Source organism: Lissotriton vulgaris, chromosome 5, assembly GCF_964263255.1.
Source record: "Lissotriton vulgaris chromosome 5, aLisVul1.2, whole genome shotgun sequence".
Classification (NCBI taxonomy): domain Eukaryota; kingdom Metazoa; phylum Chordata; class Amphibia; order Caudata; family Salamandridae; genus Lissotriton; species Lissotriton vulgaris.
In genome coordinates this window covers 1,806,043,192-1,806,063,351 of record NC_141693.1, presented here as the reverse complement: position 1 = coordinate 1,806,063,351, position 20,160 = coordinate 1,806,043,192, and the positions used below count along the sequence as shown (strand labels likewise).

The following is a 20,160-nucleotide window of genomic DNA, read 5'->3' as shown; positions in this document are numbered from 1 at the left end:
ATGTTTCTGCCTTCTCGCACTGCGAGAAAGCAGAAGTGCATGATTGGGGATGGGTGGTCCTGCTAGAGGGCAGGGGGGAGTGGCTTGCCCACTGTTGAGCATACAAACTGTTTGGGTAGCCTGAGGCTGCCCAAACAGTCAGTATGCACAACAGTGGGCAAGCCACTCCCCCTGCCCTCGAGCAGGACCGTCCACTCTCCCTTCTTTCTCTATGTAGGCTGTGGATGCAGCAGCCTACAGAGAGAAAATGGCCCAGGTGGGGCGCGCACCGCTGCGCCTGCAGCATTATGATTGGCGGAGGGGCGGGAGCGAGGCTGCCTTGATGACGAGAGCTGCAGGCCAGGAATTGAAAATCGCAGGACGGCGGGAGCGGGAGTCGAGAGCCATTGAGAAGTGCGGGACGGTAAGTTTTACATTTTTTTTTTATTAAAGCCCTTCCTCCTCCCCCCGTAATGACCTCATTTCCACCCCCGCCGAGTGCAGGCTGTGTGGTGCTTTAAATTAAACATTAGGCACACTAGTAATGGCCTGGTGTGGAGCTGCCTATGCACAGTAGTGCCCGTTCATTGTAACCCCTGGCTACGTGACCGGGGTGACCTGTGAGCCTGTTAGTGGTATCATGCTCTACAGCGTGAGCTGCTTCGTTCATAGCCTTGCGTTTTTAGGTCTCGGCCTGCGTCGCACTGTGTGAGCAGTGGGTCGAGTCCGAGATTTTTTGTTTTGGCAGTATGGGGGCTTGAACCCGCCCCTCTTCTCCATTGGCTGGCTTCCTAAACGGAGGCCAGCCATTGGAGGACATGGGCGTCACTCTGCCCAAGCCCCGTCTTTTTGCGATTCGAGGGCGTGTTTTTTGCAGCTTTTAAGCCGTGACGTCATCCGTCACTCAACTGCTAAAAACACGCCCCCGAATCGCAAAAATGGCGGCGCTTTTGTGACGCCATTTCTGGATGAACGCTTCCGGAAGAAGTCGAGTCCTCAGGAAGACCTCCCCTGCTGTAAGTGTCCCGTCGTCGCAGGAGGGACTCACGATGAACACCAATGCCATCTATGCAAGCCGCAAGAGGCGGAAGCCTGTCCAGAAAGCGTAAGATCTCCCTTGTGTTTTGTCGTTCTGTCTCCCCTGTGCCATTTCTGTGCGGTTACTTAAGAGAATCTTGCGCAATCACCCCATCAGGAAACGGGCTGTAATACACACTCCTGTCCCAACAATAGCTCCACGCAGTGACACCTTGCTTTGGTTATTGAGATGCAAGCTGTGATACGATATTGTGATAGTGTAGGTGAACTGCAGTGTCTGCGCTACCTAGCAGGGCACTTGGCTCCCAAATGGGCGGCTGGTGCCTCAGCGTCGCAAAGAAGAATTAAATATATTGCTGTTTGTTGCACTTGTTATAAATTTGAGCCCAAAAACATTTACACACACAGGCCCTTATTCATTTCCTTTCTGTGCCGCGCAGTTCTAACTGACTCTTGTTGCGTACATTCATTGCTACCGAAGTTAGCGTAGTGTAGCACAAATAAGTACATTTGTATGGCGGGGCTGATAAAAACCAGTGTTTGGAAAACGCAGGGTGTGTAGTAAATACTATGGCTGATTTAGGAACACAGTTGAGTACACACGCAGCGCCTCCGACAGACGAAAGAGGTAAAAGGCTGCAGGAGTGCACCGCACCCACCCCTCCCCCCCCCCCAGTGACAACAGGGAGAAGAAGAAGAAACGAAACTCGAAGCGGAGCGAGAATCGGCCACAAAAGGAAGAAAACGAAACTCGAGTGTATGGGGGGCTCTGTATGTGTGGGGGGCTCTGTATGTGTGGGGGGCTCTGTGTGTGTGGGGGGCTATGTGTGTGGGTGGTGGAGCTCTGTGTGTGTCGGGGGGCTCTGTGTGTGTGGGGGGGCTCTGTGTGTGTGTGGGGGGCTCTGTGTGTGGGGGGCTCTGTGTGTGTGTGGGGGGCTCTTTGTGTGTGTGTGGGGGCTCTTTGTGTGTGTGTGTGGGGGCTCTGTGTGTGTGTGGGGGCTCTGTGTGTGTGTGGGGGGCACTGTGTCTGTGTGGGGGGCTCTGTGTGTGTGTGGGGGGGCTCTGTGTGTGTGCGGGGGGCTCTGTGTGTGTGCGTGGGGCTCTATGTGTGTGCGTGGGTGTGTGTGTGTGGGGGGGCTCTGTGTGTGTGCGGGTGGTGTGTGTGCATGGGGGTGTGTGCGCGGGGCTCCCTGTGTGTGTGTGGAGGGGCTTTCTGTGTGTGTGGGGGGGGGCTTTCTGTGGGTGTGTGTGGGGGGGGCTCTCTGTGTGTGGGGGGGACTCTGTGTGTGTGTGTAGGGCTGTGTGTGTGGGGGGGGCTCTGGGTGTGTGTTTGTGGCTCTCTGTGGGTGGGTGCAAATGCTATAGGTCTCGCATTTGCGAGAGATTAAGCTATTGACATTGTAAATAATAATGCCATTTATTATGTTTTCAAAACCAACACATAAATACAAATTTTGTTATTTACAATACTAATAGCTCTTACTTTGGCAAAGACGAGACCGTTGCATTGTAAATGCTTGTTAATCATTTTTCTCTGAGTCTCTAAACATCAAAAGGTCAAAGAGTTCTGCTAGACTTGCCTATTTCAAAAGTACCCTTTGCTCGAAGGTAGGCAGAGGTGAAAGAGGGAAATTAATGAATAACGAGGCAAAACAGTGGTGCTTCCTCCAAAGGATAAATTAAAGATTCATTTATTTATGTATTCCTTTGTTCGTCCAATGCTTGATCTGTGGCGATTCATCGTCACTTTTGTAGATTTTTCAATGAAGCCTGTGAATCGCTTGAACTATCAGTGGCAGTAAGTAAACGCACGGACTTTCTGTATGTTGAACAATGTTGTAGCTGGGCTGCAACCCAAATACTGGAAGCGTGAAATGCAATGTATAACAAAACGTTCAGTGAATGCTGCTTTCGTGCCGAGGGCCTTGTGTGTCACAACATTCAAGTGTGCCTTGTGCAATATTCAGAGCTCTGTGTTTACTGTCCTCTTACACAGTTGTGATTTAGGCAAACAGCGGCGGTGCAGGCGTGGGTGACCCCTGGCTGGGGAGACAGACACAGAATTAATGCTTCTGCCGCTGCAGTTACCATGTTGTGTCTGTCTGCTACAGCCGAAAGCACCTTTCCGTTCATGGGACATCTGAAAGGAGGTTTCATTGCAAAAGCCTGTTAGGTGTTAGGGTGTGGGTGCGACACCACCTTCTTCCTACACACTGCATGGGCCTCTTGGTAGAGAACTGTACCCAGTCCTGCAGTGGCGTCAAAATGCACTTTATTGTGGAGAGGTAGCTGCCGAATCTTCAGACTGCTTATGTGCAACATATTGATAGTTTCATTTCCATAGTACTTGCGTCAAATCATACAAGTGGCTCACTTCAGTTACTGTTTAACATATTTAAGGCAGTAAGATATGGGGTAGGTTTTGATGTGTTTAATTATTTCATCAATGCACTTTCACAATTGCTTTATAAACCTTTCGTACTCAAATTTGGCTTTAAAATGCACCATTTGCCACTGGTTTCTTGCAAGTTTTTGCCCCAAACATGAAATACCACTTATACCCAACCTTTATGCGCACCACTTTCAAATGTCACCAGCCGCCACTGCTTACTGGTAAGTAATTCAATCCATGTTCTGTTAATCTTACAGTGTTTCCTTTGTTGAACATGTTATGTTATCATTTCATGTCAGTTATTTTACAGCCCTCGAAAGTTATTGATTAGAAATCGCGCTCTCCAGATGTGAGAGCTGTAATCTTCGAAGTCAGCTCATTCAACCACGTTTTGTACTTTCACTTTCGATTGAATAAATATCAACGGTCACGTTTCCCTGGCGAGATAAAACACCAGAAGGTCTTGACTGCGGCACCAGCATCATCTCACCGTCTTGCTCGGAAAACGAGGAATGTCTCCCAATAAGAAATTCTTTGAGGCATGGAAGTCCGTGTTTCCAGTTTTAAAAGTGTCGATGATGACGTTGATCCTGTTTGTGTTCGAGGAGTTGATGGAAGTGGAATTCACGTGCCCGGCGGACCGGCGATGGAAGCGTTTCTACAGCCTGGCGTTCTTCTGTTTTCCCGCCTGTTTCTGGTTCCTCCTCAGCTTGCTTTTCCAGCAGAGCTCCTTCACCGTGTGTCGTTGCAAAGGTGGCAGTCAGTGTTCGCTGTGCTGCTCGGTGTTTGGAAAGGCGGTTCTTCCAGCAGTCACCTGGACCATAATTCTACTTTTCGACGGGAGATACCTAGACTGTTTGGCAAATTCGTACATTAACAGTACTTCTAACATGGTGAAGGATGGAAAGCCTCCGACAGAGACATATTTGCTGTCACAGGTACGAAAGGTGTTCGCGGTACTGCTGAAAAAGTTAATAGAATGTTTAAAAAGACTAAGTCAAAAAAGATCCTATAACGTCATTTCAAGGAGCAAACCTTTCACGTTTTTCACATTTTTTTGTGTGCATTCTGGGCCTTCTAATCTTGTTTGTTCCATTATAACATAAGAACTAGGGGGCATATTATCAAGAACATCGATACAATGATCCCCACTTTAAGTGGCAGGAAACTGCTGCTAAAATGGCGATAATGGGCTTGATAATATGCTCTTGTGAATTCCCATAGCAGCCCAGGTTCTGGTGTTGACATGGGCTGCTATGGGAATTCACAAGGGCTTATTATCAAGCCCATTATCGCCGCTTTAGCGGCAGTTTCCTACCGCTAAAGCGACGATAATTTTATCGCTGTTCTTGATAATATGCCCCTATAAGTCTTAGAATGTAAAGTAGAAACATGTACTGGATGAGACACGCATGGCCTGGCAAACCTAACAGCTTTAAAAGAATGGTTTTTCTCAGCATGACTACTATCTGGTTATGTCCCAGTATAGCGCTGTGTTTGTCCAATGTCTAATCTGCAACGTGGCTAGGGCTTCAAACTGCAAACATAGCATTGTAGTCTGGTTTTATAACTGATCAAAAGACTACAAAACTCCAAATGCAAAGGAAAAAGTGGACAGCCAGCACAGATTGGAGGGTGGCGGGGGGATATAAACTATTTGTAATAAACTTATCTTATTGTCGCTGCTGGGCATGTTCTCCTTGCAGGCTGGAATGTAACTGATCAAAGCACTACAAAACTCCTATGCAAAGAAAATAAAGAATGGCCAGCATGGATGGGGGTGGCAGGATGTAAAATATTTTTTAAAACTTACCTTATTGTCTCTGCGTCTCCAGTCTCTCCTCCCTCTGTACAGCGGGAGCAGGAACTAGGAAACTCCTGGGCTTCCCTGACCAATCACAACGCTGCAATGCAGTGTCGTGATTGGTCTGAACGCTGTGGTTCGGCATTCAGACGTGGACTGGGGGCCTGGGCATGTTCTCCATGCAGGCTGTAATGCACCCTATATGGAAATCATGCAAAGTGCGCATGACTGTTTGGACGGCCCGATTGAGCTGGCCAAGCAATCATGTCCACTTGGAGAGGGCAAACCACTCCTCCCCCTGCCCTGCTCTGAGAGCAGAGCAGCCCGCCCGCCCCGGCTGCTCGCAAAGCAGCTGGAACAAATTAAATTATCATAAAATTCAGTTATGATCATTTTATTTTTCCTTTGCTTACACTGCCTAAAAGCAGTGGGGCGACGCTCCTCCGCCTTAGTGTAGGAGCCAACACTGTTAGAATAGCGGGAATTGGGTAAATTGAGAGTTCGGTAAGTATTTGCTGATTCAAATTGTATTTAGTAGGGCCCAGCCCCTTCCTGTTCTAGTTGATGCTTTGGTACCTTCACATGATGTACTAACATAGCTCTCAAATTGCCCATGAGCAAGGCACAAGCAACCCTGCCAAGTTTCCCAAGTCCTAGTGCCATGTGCTGCTCCAGTTCAGGGTTTTTCTTTGAATTCTAGGACTTGTAGTGTAGTTTGTTTCATTAAGAAATAGGACCACTAAAAGTCCCAGTATTCAAAAGAAAAAATGCACACTGAAGTAGCACATCAGACATGGACTTGGGAAACTTGACAGCTCCACACAAGTTGGTTTTGGTTGTGGGTGAGGTGTCACCTTATGCCCCAGACCTGCAGCTGCTTACATTTACAAACACAATGCAACCTGGCCTTCGTTTTTTTAAAAGCTCTTCCCACTGGCTGCATCTCATTTATTTGTGAGAGAAACCAGGGTTTGTTATCTTTGACTCTCTTAATTGACAAGGAATAATGAACTTCACACCATTAACCATTCTGTGACTTACTGATCTTCAAACATTAATTCACCTTTGTGCTTTGAAGCTGAATAAAGAACATCAGTAGGAAAAAAAATGCATTAGCAGCAGGTTTGGCTGTTAAAAAAACAAAACGACAGCAATATATGTTATTTACTCTCTGAAAGCATTTTAAAAAATGTGTTACTAATTTACACAGGTTTTCTTTTGAAGCAGTGCTACTTTCAGTCACGTCTGACCTCAAATACATTCTTTTATGTAAAACAAGTTTGGCAAAGCTAATAGGTCTCTCCTGTGAGAACCATTGGCTTTGCCACAGCCATGCTGTACAGCAGTGGCAATGCTTTGCAGTATGGCTAAAACTAGTTTAAATAAGTACTATGACAATGCCAGTGCTAATGCCCTTTTTTTAAAAAGGGCATTAGCGCTGGATGCATCATGATCCTTTTTATTATAATTTTTAGCCATGCTGCACAGCAACCATGCTGCTATAAAGCCTGGCTACAAATCATTGCCAAAGTCGGCCACAGTAAAACATAGCTACAGATGACAAGTGGTTCAACAGGGAAGAAGTAAAAAGTAAAAGTGTGCCTCAATTTCAGCAGAAGAAAAGCAATCAAACTAAAGTAATCAGCAATTGGTCCATGTTTCAGTCAAAAGAAGAGGAAGTGAAGCCAGCAAGTTCTGTCCAATCAGAAGGCAACAAACAATTGTGACAATGAAGCTGAATCTTAAGCAATGAGGGGGGTGGGGCTGGAAGCCCCCTGTATACAATATCTATAGCATGCGAGTGCATATGCAGCGCATTCGCTGTTGCATGCGAGACCTAACAACAAAAAATGTTCCTTTTAATTTATTTGTGATTGTGACCTTGTTTTTCTATAACATATGCAGTTTGATTTCATGTGCCCAATATTATGCTGGCCTGGTGTCCCTTCTTGTGACATCATTGGGAATTGCATGTGCTTATTAGTTTCCACACAATTTTGCTTAGGACTTTTACCCTGCCCATGAGTGAGTCGCTCATCCAGTCCAGTCTTTGCTTGCACTTTTGGGCTTAAAGTCACAGTTTTAAAGTTAGTCTGCATGGATATGAAACACTTGACAGACATACTATTATAGCACAGGACAGAGGGAGTGTACACAAAGATTCAGAGAAATCCTGCCTTATTAATAATCTAATGCATTCTGGGTATTGTAGTCACTGATCTCTGTTGTGCTAGAAGCAAGGGGCCTCATTTATGAGGCCTTGCGTCAGTTTTGCGCTGCTGATGCGTCACTTTTTGTGACGCATCGGCGGCGTAAAACATGCGCCTTGTTGCGCCATATTTAAAAAGTGACGCATCTAGGTAGATGCGTCACTTTTTAAACCCCTGCGCCACATTATACCTGCGTCAGGTATAATGTATGCAGAGGGGGCGTTCCCTCGCAAAAAGCCTCGTAATAGTGACGCAGTGAAATCTATTAGATTTCACTGCGTCACTTTTAGGATGCTGTTGCGTCAAAATCTTGCGCCTGCCTCACAGCAGGCGTAAGACTGACGCAAGCCCTTTCACATGGGCCTTGCCCCATGTGAAAGGACGCATTGCTGGAGTTGCGTCACTTTTGTGACACACTCCAGCAATGCGTCACTTTTGCGCTCACAGATACGTCAGAAATACTGACGTATCTGTAAGTCCTGCGACATGATGCGTCATACATTAAATATGACGCATCATTGGTGTCGCAAAGAGGGCGCAGTGAAAAGTGACGCATCACTGTTTTCACGCAGCGATGCGTCACTTTTCATAAATGAGGCCCAAGACTTCTATCCATTGAACTGGTTAGAGTAACACAGCTGAGAATGCTGATTTTTGGATCGAAAGCCGAGGACTACGAACAGTATGTGTGTGTTGGTATGGAATGAGGGTGTGGTAGAAGTGCCTGCTGTCTTGACACATGGTGCAGCTTACCGCGACTCTCTGATGTTTCTCCTCTCTCCCTATTAAAACCTTCTGAAGTACCAGCCTCTACCGCCGTGCACCATATGACCTGAATCTGGCCTAACTCTTGTTTCTCTCCGCCTTTTACAGCTGTTAAACGGATATCTGGGGTGCCTGGCCTTGTAGTCTGTATTTACTCTAGTCTTTAACCCCTTGGGTATGATGAGTGGTTTGTTCTTTGGGGCATTAAGCTAGTTCATTTAGTGTCCGAAGGGGAACGCAGAAGCCATCCATGAAAACAGAAACATGCTGAGTGTTTGAAAGGCAAACCATTGCTACCCTGAGCCATTGGGCGATAGGAGGGCAAAAGCAAACTTATAACACTATGCATGCAACATAATGACACTGACACATCTTTCATGGGTATAATATGTTGCAAGGTTATTGATTACACAGGTTGGCTAGGTTATGGGGGATCCAGGTGTCAGCTGTGAGTTCGGAGAACAATTTACAGCCTAGAGCTGTCCTGCGCAGCCATGCCAGCAAACCTGTTTATAAAACACCTGTGGTCTCACCATACCCCTTCATGACACCACGAGGCCGCTGTACTTAAGGAGACCTTTTTTGGGACAAAATGCTTGTCCTTTCTGGAGGGGAGCAACACTAAGTAGCTGTCCGCTCTATGTCACCCTGCAGGCTATGTGGCCATCTTCATTTCTTATACATCCAGGGGCAGATTTACAAGCCCCTTGCGCCTCGTTTACGCCGCTGATGCGTCACTTTTGTGACGCAGCGGCGGCGCAAAAGATGCGCCATGCTGCGGGGTATTTACAACGTGACGCATCCGGAAGATGTGTCACGTTGTAAAGCCCTGCACCACAAGTAGGCGTTCCTGTGCAGGGGGCGCTTTCCGGCGCAGGAACGCCTTCCAAAAGTGGCTGAGTGAAATCTACAAGATTTCACTCAGTCACTTTTGAGCCCATGCTGCGACAAAACCCTGCCAATGCTTGAAGCAGGCGTAAGGATTGCTGCAGCATTGTAAAGATAGGGCCCCCCAGAGCATTGCTGGAGCTGCGTCGCGCTTGCAACGCAACTCCAGCAATGCGCCGCCTTTACGGCACAGATGCCTTACGCATCTGTGCCATTTTTGCCCCATGGTGCGCCACATTGTAAATGCGGTGCACCCATGGTGGCGGAGCCGTGGCGCACAATAACTGGCGCATCCCTGCTGATATGCAGGAATGCACCAGTTATTGTAAATCTGCCCCCCAGTCTATTGCAGCTTCATAACTTCGAATGTTAAGTATGTTGTATGCTTCTGGCAAGCAATATTTCTTATTCAGCAGGTCATGCACTGCAGTGAGGAGCATGACTTGGTGTGTGCAGAAAACTATTCAGATTCTTATTAAAGTGAATGATAGTTGTTAAATTTAGACTAAATCTGGGTGTCAGTTGGTGTTGCAGAGCATATAAATCTGTATTTGTAAAGAGTAAACTACTCATTCTTACGGGTCTCAAGCCACTGGGGGCCATCGTGGAAATTAAGTGAACTACTACCCAGTCACATGGTGCTGAGCTGAGCTGCCGCCGTAGATCAAACGTGAACCCTTTGCTCTGAAGTCAGCTTCCCTGGCCGCTGCACCACACCTCTCCACTCCACAGCATGTGCATCTCTCAAGCAATCAGTCTCGCATAACACGACTTGTTACCCCGGGGGGTCTCTGGGAGCTGCGGTTCTTTGAGCCTTGGTCAAAAAGCCATGTCTTGAGCTTCTTCCTAAAGTCTTCCACCAAAGGGGCGGTTCGGTTCGCAGGTGGAGAGGGAGGTAATTCCAGGACTTGGCAGCAAGGACAGAGAAAGAACAACCTCTGCAGCGTCTCCGACGGATGCGGGGTATGCGTACCATGGCAAGAAAGGTGGAGCGGGGTTCTCTGGTAGGTCGGTGGAGCTTCGGGCGGTGGTTGATTTAGGTGGGTCCAAAGTAGTGGGGAGTTTTGAAGGCATGTGTCAAGAGTTTGAAGAGGCAGCTTTTCTGGACGGGAAACCAGTGCAGGCTTTTGAGGTGGGGGTGGCACCAGTTCTTCTGGGGAGGTTGAGGACGAGTCTTCCTGTGGTGTACTGGACAGTTTGGAGGTAGTTGAGGAGTTGTTTGGTGGCTCCAGCGTAGAGTGTGTTGCCGTAGAGAAGGCGGTTCGATACAAGGCCTTGGGTGACTGTTTCCCTTCTGGAGGCGGGGCTCCATCTGAAGATCTTTAGGAGCATGACAAGGGTATGGCAGCAGGAAGAGCATATGGCATTAAGCTGCTGCTTTTTGGTCTACTGGCTGTCCAGGATGATTCTGAAGTTATGTGCATGGTCGGTGGGTGGTGGTGTTGGCAGAGTTCGATGGACCACCGTGTGGCGTCCCAGTGTGAGGGTTAGTTCCTGAAGATGAGCACTTCTGTTTTGTCCGAGTTTAGCTTTAGGAGGTTAGGCTTCTTCCAGGTGGCCGTAGAGAGTTTGAGGAGGATGAGTGCTGCTGTCTCACATTGATCGCGAAGGTGTCTGATTTTGTCTGTTGCTGCGATCGGGGCGGTCTCTGTGCTGTGGTTGGAATCCGGATTGGGAGGCATCAACCAGATTGTTTTCTTCGAGGTACTCTGGGAGTTGGTGGTTGATGTCTTTCTCCAGGACCTTGGCAGGAAAAGACAGAGTTTCTTTAGAAGCGGCTTGACCTCTGCATGCTTCCATGCATCTGGGACAGTGGCCATGATGATGGAAGAGTTGAGGATCTCAGTGAGGCTGCTGCTGAATTCTTTCCTTCCTAGGTTTTTTTTTGGTAAATATTTTTATATCATTTTTTACTTTATTGATACAATCTATAAAGAGATTCTTTCCTTCCTAAGTTGTAGATGTGGTGTGGGCATGTAGATTAAATTCATAATGGTGGTGGTGTGTTGTATTAAGAGATGTTTCCAGTCAGTGAGCTCGTGGCTGAAGGTAGCGTCGGGTGGTGTGGGGAGGTGGTTGAGGTCAGTAGGTTGTGGGTTGAAGTTGATGTCTGTGATCTTATGGTGGTAGTACCAATCCTGTAATGGATACTTATAGTACTTCTTTGTTTTATGTCACATGAGAATAAGGCATCACATCATTAGTTTGAAACTAGACTGAATGGTCTTAGTTCTGGCAGTGCCCGCCGGCAGAGGACTAGATTGCGGAACACTGAAAGTGTATTGAGTATTTGAATTATGCCCATGCTTACGAAGCAGCATTAATGCTCAATCTGCATCTTGTGAAAGTGAAACAGAAGTTGCACCTGATGAGTGGTGAGTCTGGTACTTGTAGTTCGGAGGACCAATGCACATTCAATATTTATCTATTTACACCCATAGACATACTTCTACGCAGAGGTGATCATATTTTGGGAATTAATGAAGATTCACTGTCATAAATATGGAAAGATACTCCAACCCTAACCTGTCAGGCATACAATGGGGTATGTCATGTGACATCTACTGTTACCCCAATGTGAAGAACATGGAGGGTAAAATAATGCATCGGGACAATGCTGCCCACTGAGCAAATGCACTTCTATTATTTTTCTTTCTTACTATAGGAAATACTTTTGCACCATAGAGACACCTCTTCTCCTATATCCGCAAGAAATTAATTTGCATGGTGGAGTAAGTCGCCAGCTAGTTCCTGGATGGGAAAGAGCTGGAGAGAAGATTTGATTAATTAAATGCCAGTAATCTCAGGAGTTCGTAGGCATTGACAACTCCCAAGGCAAACATAAGCTCAATGCCCCTACCCCATACAGGTATTTTTTTTATTTTTTTATTCGAAACACAGGCTTTAGAATGGTGAAAGTAAAACTGAAAGCACAATAATAGCAAGAAAAAACAGGTTCGAGTGGGGCTTATCCATATCTACAAGGCTAAATAAATCCACCCCGCTTGGCTTTTAATGGCTTTTGTAGATGTGGAGGGGCAGATTTACAAGCCCCTTGCGCCACGTTTGCGTCACTTTTGCCATGTTAAAAGTGATGCAAAAGTGGCGCAAGCGGCTTGTAAATCTGCCCCGGAGTATGGCAAAGCAGCGCAAGTCGCTGCCTTGCCTTACTCTTTGTGAAAGAGGTGTTTCATGTGTGTTGCTGTGGGTGTTCCCACTCAACACCCATGAATTTTGACACTGCCCTAGATTTGCAAATCATGAACCAAAACAACCTTGCGTCTCCCTAGATCAGCCGTAACAGGGCGAAATGTTTACATTTCTCCTCGTTTTTTCCTCTTTCCACGTGTGCTGCATTCAGCAGCACACATAGAACAAGGATAATGCCTCTTGTGATTGTTTTTGTGTAGGAAGGTGCCCCTTCCAGCACAAAACAATTGTGCCAACAATACAGACACCAATGCAACATGGTGCAAGGGTGCCTCCTTTGGTGCATAGCTGCTACTTGTGTGTTGGCGCTGGAAGAAAGCATAGGAATGCACTGTATCTTGTAAATACGGTGCATTCCTGTCCTTTCGAATTGGCATTGGACTGTGCAGCAAAATGACTTGCAGTGCTGCCCTATGCCTATTCTAATATGCGCCCTGGTCTAGCTTCTGCCTGTTCTCCTAGACCCGCTTCACATTCCCTGTGGTCCCTGCTAGGCATGTATGTTGGTGCTGCACCAACCATCACTTTGGCTCACAAGAGACATGGAGATCAAACTCTGTCATCCTGAGCCAAAGGCCTTTGCTTGCTACTCTACCTAATGTGAGTGGTTCATAAAAACAAACATTGGCAATGCCAATATGTTTTGCATATGGGAACTATTGACAATAAGTTTTAGCCGTGGGGAGCCTTGGAAGGATGCAAGTAATGTGCCCATGCTCCTTAGGGAGGGGCAATACCCTAGAAGAGGAGGGAAAGCCCACAGAAGCTGACAAATAAGAAGCAATCAGATGAGAGTGCCAATAAAGCTAACCAATGGTAAGCAATTAGCGGGCACTAAACCCACGGTAAGCTAACAATGTGTGTTGTCTTAGGTGAAATCTAATAACCTTAACCAGTCATTATTCATTGACTTTCTGTGTCCAATCCTGCTGGGACCTGGAAAGGTGAAGCATCAATGTGAGGACATGACTGAAGACATTAAATAGTTTAACGATTGTTGAGTGTAGAGGCTTAGAGTACAGCTTTAAATGTAAGTTAGTTTGTTTTTTGGAAATTATGCCATGGTTATACTGCAACAGAAGATGCGTCTTCGTGACAAATTACAGAACTTCAAAATTGCCGAAAATCTTAGCAAAATATGTTTGGATTGTCATAGAGACCCTTGCTGGGCACTTTGATTTATCTGACACAGCATTGGTGTGTGCTTGTTTACGTTTAGCACTGACATCATGAAACCTATGCAGCTCTTAAGTGCATATCCATTTAAGTGACATGGCTGGTCTTGTTTGTTTGCAACATGGTTTCTTATGTTTAACAAAAACATTTGTATTTTTTTGGTTTCAAATCTGTTTATTGACTATATGACAGACAACGAAAATCAAACAGGTTGAAGACATGCATCCCTATCCATGTCAAAAAACATAAGGTTAAGACCACGATCCATTTTAAATAGCACACTGCTATAGTAAACACTCGTAAGACAGAGCCAGTACCTTTCAACACACCCCCAAAATATCAAATGAAAAACAAACTGACATGAGAAATGGAGCAATGTGTTACAACCCTTTCACAGGTTTTCCAGGTACACTTCCCACCTCAGGAAATGCCAAAGTGAAATACCCAGTAATCTAAGAGTTATATGGGGCTCTGTCATTAACAAAGAGATTGGATGGCATGTATCCGACTATTTTTTTATTGAACCAACATTTGTATTTTATAGTATTGTACATTTATATAGGACTTACTACCCCTATGTGGGGGCAATGAAGCGCTTGCTTACATGAGAGCATGTTGCACTGTGTAGGGCATAATTTTAGGGTGTTGTCTTTGTTTTGAGCCTGTCTTTTTTTCGGGCTCACCCCTCGCGATGCAGGCGAGCCCTTTTGTCCGGGGTTTGAAAACAGACCCTGGAATCGCACACGCTCGTGCGTGTGCTTTTCCTTTTGGGTTCCGCTATTGGGCTTTGCGTGCATGTTTTTTTTAAACAGAGCACGCAATAGGCCAAAGGCGGGCGCATTGCTCCCATGGCCTATTGGTGTCTGTTACGCGCACCGAAGCCCATATGTCTTCAATTATCGTGCCCAGACACGGGGGCGATAATTGAGGACATATGGCTCGCAGTGGTGCGCGCGGGCACCACTGGCAGGCGTGTTTTTTTTTATTTACAATAGCTATCGCTTTCGCGATCACTTTCAGTGCAGTTTGTTTTTCTTAACTTTTTGAGCTGCCTGCTGGGATACACGAGGTGCTCCTTTAATATCTCTTCTTCTAGAGATGCTTGTAGCTCCCAAGGCTTTTTTGTATTTATTTTTTACAAATCACCCAATCACTTATCTGCGGCGTAACAAACAAAGACTAAAGTCCATAAACAAAGAAAATGTCTCAGCAGCTTGTGTAAAGAATTCCCCTTGCTCCTTGATTAGATTTATTATGACCTTAAGTAAACTCCTAATACAGCCAATCAGGAGTACGGGTGCAAGGATGTTCAGCCCTATCTGCGATACGTCACCTGTCACTCAGACAACAATAATACATAGAATTCCAAGACAGAAGGAACACCAGGACCCAAAACCAGACAGAATACGAGGACACACCCTTTCCCTCGCCTGCCTTTGTGACCTCTGACACATTGCCATGCCCGGGGTTCCAAACAAATCCTAGCTACTACTACCCTTGGCTATCCTAATTACAAATGTCACATAGTGCAGTCATTAGCACCAGGAGGCATTCCACTGCCGTTTGCCTTTACGTCACACACTTACAATTGGAGTACCCAGAGATTTAAGTAGGATGGATAAACTGTTTGGGGGGTCCTCTCAAAGGGGCGTGGTCGTTGTAATTAGGGTGTGGCTTAAAAAGTAAACTTACAAATCTGTGCTGAGCGTAGGGGCATAGAGTGGCCACTGACTGGTAATTTGCTGCTTCTGTCCTTGTATCCAGATATATAATACAACAAGTAAAATTACGCCTACAACAAGCCAGGACTCTTGGCTTTGCCAATGGTTGTTCGTTGCATAAGCTACAAAGCAACAACTATTGGTTCGGTTACCTCACTGAAGGGTGGTAGAGCTGGAGAGTTAAGATATATTTTTCACCCACTCTGTGGGTGAGGACAAAAATGGAGAGCCCGTAAGGGACCCGTCTCAGCACCTGCTTTTTAGAACTGCCGGTGCTGAGCACGGGCACACCCCGGCCCACTTAAAGCCCTGGCAGTACCTTCACATTGCATCAGAGCATGACTTTACATATGCAGTCTCATGCTTTGCAGTTTAAAAGGTGTTACATTTAACACATATTTATTTAATATTCACATATTGTTGTATAGCGTTTTAGGACCCTAAGGTAATTTTCCCGATTCATGCCCTTTTATAGGTATAAATCACCTTGTCCTTATATAGGCATAGAAATCATAGCCATATTTAGACATAGCCCATGCAGTCCAAATACAGGCATGAATACTTCCACTAGTTCCGAAAAGCCACAATGATTTCTTGGAAAACTCGGCTTCAGCAGTTAGGGACTTCCCCATGCTTGAATATTGATTTGTCCAAGAACTCATGGAGTTTTCAAAGAACTGAGTCTATTTGATGACGTTATTATGTCCAACTTTACATCAAACTCGGCACCTTCAAGGTATAAATATCCCCACACTTGCCATAGCAAACACACAGTGGTTTGGAGCAGTTCGACTATCTACTTGCCCGATGCAGCTCGCTACAGCAAAAGACTGACGGAAGCTGACCCTCCATCAGACACACTGAGAGAGACGCTGTCTTTTCTCCCGCCGAGAAATCCAGCTCCAGTGTTTCCAAGCTACCCTTGCGGTTTGTTAGAAAATTGAGTCCTGAGACAGACAGATACGAGACCTCCTTCATTCTAAACCAAGGTGCGGAGCTGACTAAACCCTAAGAGAAATCTTGGATAGATTCTTGGCAAAAGAATACTAGATTTATGCTACACCTCACTTAATACTTCCCTCGTACTAGACTTAGGTATGGTACACCGGGGTAGGCGTATTTTAGAAGCACCAGTTGAGTACCTTCAGACTTTATTTATTCATGTATGTATTCTATGTATTTTATGTATTGTATGGTTTAGAAACCATACCATGCTTTACAGTATTATTTCATAATACTCTTTTTGCTGTATGCATTATACTTTGCACCAAGTATTACGATTGTAGCATTTCATTTCTTCTGCACGAGAAGACTGTTCAATAAATACCTTTTATTGAAAACGCCTGTCTCTCTATTTCTCTGTTCCTCTGGTGAAACGAAGCATGCACGATTGACTGAGTAAAATATCTATCTATTGTTTCCACGACTCTGAAGATCAGTTTCATCTTGGGGAAACAAAGTTGTCATGTTTATGCGGTTGTCAGAAACGAATCCCTTGTTGTTTATTCGAGAAAGTTTCTAGCGACCTCTGAGCTAGCTGGCACGCACAATTAAGTCTAACATATTCAATAGAGACCTAGTCGACCTCAGTCCTACGTCTAAACTATCATTTATGTTATTCCAATGCGCAGAGCCTATTGGGAAAATAGGAACTACACTACAATAGTTCAGATTACAATATGCATGCTATTCAGCCATTTTTTACTTGTCTGTGCCACTCTCTTCCCCACTTCAGTGCAATTTCCCTTTTTGCCAAGAGTAGCTCAACTGCTGTGAATTTCCGGACCGCCTTCGGGACATTTGTCACATATACCAAAAGAGCCACTTCCTGAATTGGATATAATACCAAGCCCGTCATTTTCCCAAGTAGCCTATATATGTCAATCCAGTACGAGCTGATTTTGCTGCAGGTCCACGTAAGGTGGGAAAAGTCTGCCTGCTGGGACTTGCATTTCAGGCAGCAATGGGATTTATCGGGATCTAGTCTATGAGACTGTGCAGGTGTAATGTAGGTGTGCCGCAGGAATTTGTAATGGATGAGTTTGTGGCGGCTATTTAATTATATCTTTTTGGTCTGTTGACAGCATGCAGCCCATTGGTCATCAGTTACTGGGTGGCCTAGATCTGTCTCCCATGCAACCCATACTTTAGCATCCCGTACTGGGAGTATCTCCATTCAGGATCTATATAATTTAGAAATCAAATGTTCCCCAGTGTTGCTACCTAGAACTATGGTTAAGTGGGGAAAAGGGTTGGACTCTACCGGGTAACCAGGAAGCTTGACCTTAACTGCAGCACCAAGTAGCATAAGTATAAGCGTATCCATGAACGAAGCCCCCGCAAACCTGTCTCCATCCGAGGCAGAAAAGATTTGACCGCCTATGTAGAGGTCTCCAATGGAGTTAATATCAAACCGTTTTAGAGTGCGCTGCACTAATCCCTCCCCTGTGATAGGACTCCATCGCGGATTCGGGAGTGGTATATTTGGGCAGTACAGCAGCGGTGATCACGTCATCCTGGCCAGTTTCAGCCAGGCCCAACTGGTTATGAATATCACTTGGATTTCGAGTGGATCACGCGGGTTGCCCAGAGACAAGACCGATCGTAGTGTGTCCGTAAGGACTAGATCTGCCCCAGGACGTAAATATGGGATTCGGGTGTCAGGGAGGAACCTAGCGTGAGCATAACTTCATTGTGTGACCAAATAATACATCTGAAAATCAGAAACACCGAAGCGGCCTTTATGGTACGGGAGTGTCATGATTTCGAAGGGGACTCTGGGGCGTCTGCCTTCCCACGTCAGTGTAATGAGGTGTGTACGAATAGAGTCAAAGATACAGTTTGGCAATGGGATAGCTACCAGCCTCCTGCACCATAAGGGTGAAGTCCGGGTATAATGAGATTGCAGATACCTGCCATCTCAGCTCACCCCGTTCCCTGGCGAACCTCAGCGTTGTGTCCCCATCCCGAAAGTTCATTACTGGTGCTATTATCGGCCTAGGAGGGCAGCCAGGGTTGGGCCGGGGACCCAGAGATCAATGTGCCCTTTCCACCACGAATCCCGGGGTAAACTCTTCCTTCCCAAGTAAGTCCACTAGCAAGGATTCCACAAAGGTGTCCATTCTCCCGGTGTTTGTTGACTCCGGAACGGCAGTAATACAAAAGTTGTTGCTGCGGCTGCATGCCTCCAAGTCCACATTTTTAATGGCGATGTCCTTTAGAATTTTTTACAAGCGCTCCAGCCTCTTCGTCGACGTGCCGAGACGTCCTCCATGTCCGATATCCGGCCCTCTGCTGTGTCCAAGCGTCTATCGTGGATGTCTAATTTGGGGCCCATAGTGTCCAAGCGTCTCTCCAGCTTATCAAACCTATTGTCCAATGCCATAAATCCGGCTCTGAGCTCCACCAACAGATCAGGATTTGACGTTGTCGCAACCATGGGTGCAGTGGAGACCTGGCCACCCTCAGTCATGTCAGCGACGCGTTCTTGTACCCCCTCCGTGACCACTGGGAATTAGATTATCCTCTGCTTTGGGTCTTTTCTACCCATCACTAGGGGACCCTAATATGTGGAAGCCAAAGCCACACTTTGGTGCCGCACAGGTCAAAGGTGGAGCCAAGGGAAAGCAGCTGGGAACACTGGTTGCACCTGTGCAGGGGCAGAGAGCACCAGGAAGAGCCCACAGGGATGCTGGTGTGGTGTGGAGCTGCCTCGGGAGCAGCCGTGGCAGGCACAGGCCCTCGATGGCCAAGAGCAGGAGAGCACCGACAGTGGCCCTAGTGGAGACAACTTGCAGGGGACCGCAGGCTGTGGTGTGTTGTAGCGGGTCAGCTGCATCGCAGTGTAAGGCCGCAGGCCCAGGGAAGCTGTAGAGTAAGTGTCCAGGCAGCAAGGCCGCAGGGCTGGAGGGGGGTCACGCATGGCCGCCTCCGAGCTGTTCAATGCATTTATTCCAGCGACCTGCTGTGCGTCACTTAGCTCCCACTACTCCCCCAGTGAACGTGGCCGGGTAGCCGCCTCCCTAGCTCTTGCGAGGCCCCTTTCACCTCTGAGGCCACCGGGAGTGCCGCAGTTGGAGTTCACAGCCCCCCACTTAGTGCGGGTCAAGCGGGGGGGTTCGCGGCGGTAGCTGTTAGCGGGAAAGTGGGAGGGGGGAGCAGTGCTCAAACTCTTTGCCACCATGGCTATGTACAGGACAGCTGACACCGCCCTTGTTTTTCCGATGCGGCCGTGTCTCCGGATCGGGAGCTCCAAGCACCTCAGAAGACTGCGCTAATGGACGCCACCAGCTCCACCCCCTCGAGGCCTAGAGCACCGGGAACACTATCTGCAGGCAGATTGCGGGGTCGCAGTCTGGACCATGGACGCTCCGTTGGATGACGATGATGCGCCAGGCATTTCGGTAGCTCGATGTGCAGGTACATCAGGGACAGCAAGGATCTTTACTGGGCTACCATGCAGACCTTCACAGCCGCGCGGCCATCTTGGTCCGCTGCTTGGCCACGCCCCTCACACTTCAAGATTAATAATACAACAGACATGGTTTACCTTCAATGAGTGGTATGCATTTTCGTTACTTGCTTTACCATGACTTTATATAGAATTTGGCCTTTCCGAGGGTAACCCAAGGAGTTTATGCTTTAACATTAATATTACGACAGACATTTCTTATTTCCACTTAGTGGCATGGGTTTTCTGATATATGGAATAGTAGTCGCTTTAACCCAAGTAACCCCAGGGGCTTACGCTTCAAGATTAATATTACGACAGACATGTGAGTGGTATGCAATTTAGTTACTTGTTTTGCCATGATCTAATATAGAATTTGACCTTACCTATGGCAATTCAAGGAGTTTACGCTTGAACATTATTACGACAGACATGTCTCCTTTTAACTGAGTGGTATGCGTTTTGTTACTTGTTTTGCTATGGTTCAAATATAAAAATTTCCCTACCGACACAATTGGGTTCATGTC

At 46.6% G+C, this 20,160-nt stretch overlaps 1 protein-coding gene across 1 annotated transcript in view; it reads left to right on the top strand.

Moving 5' to 3' along the window:
• Positions 1-3,847: 3,847 nt before the first annotated feature.
• Positions 3,848-20,160, top strand: part of LOC147717235 (uncharacterized) — a 28,784-nt gene continuing 12,471 nt past the window's right edge. The window contains exon 1 of the mRNA XM_086924184.1: positions 3,848-4,347. Coding sequence (XP_086780310.1) covers positions 3,922-4,347 — 426 coding nt within the window. The 5' untranslated portion in view covers positions 3,848-3,921. The remainder of the gene's footprint in view (positions 4,348-20,160) is intronic.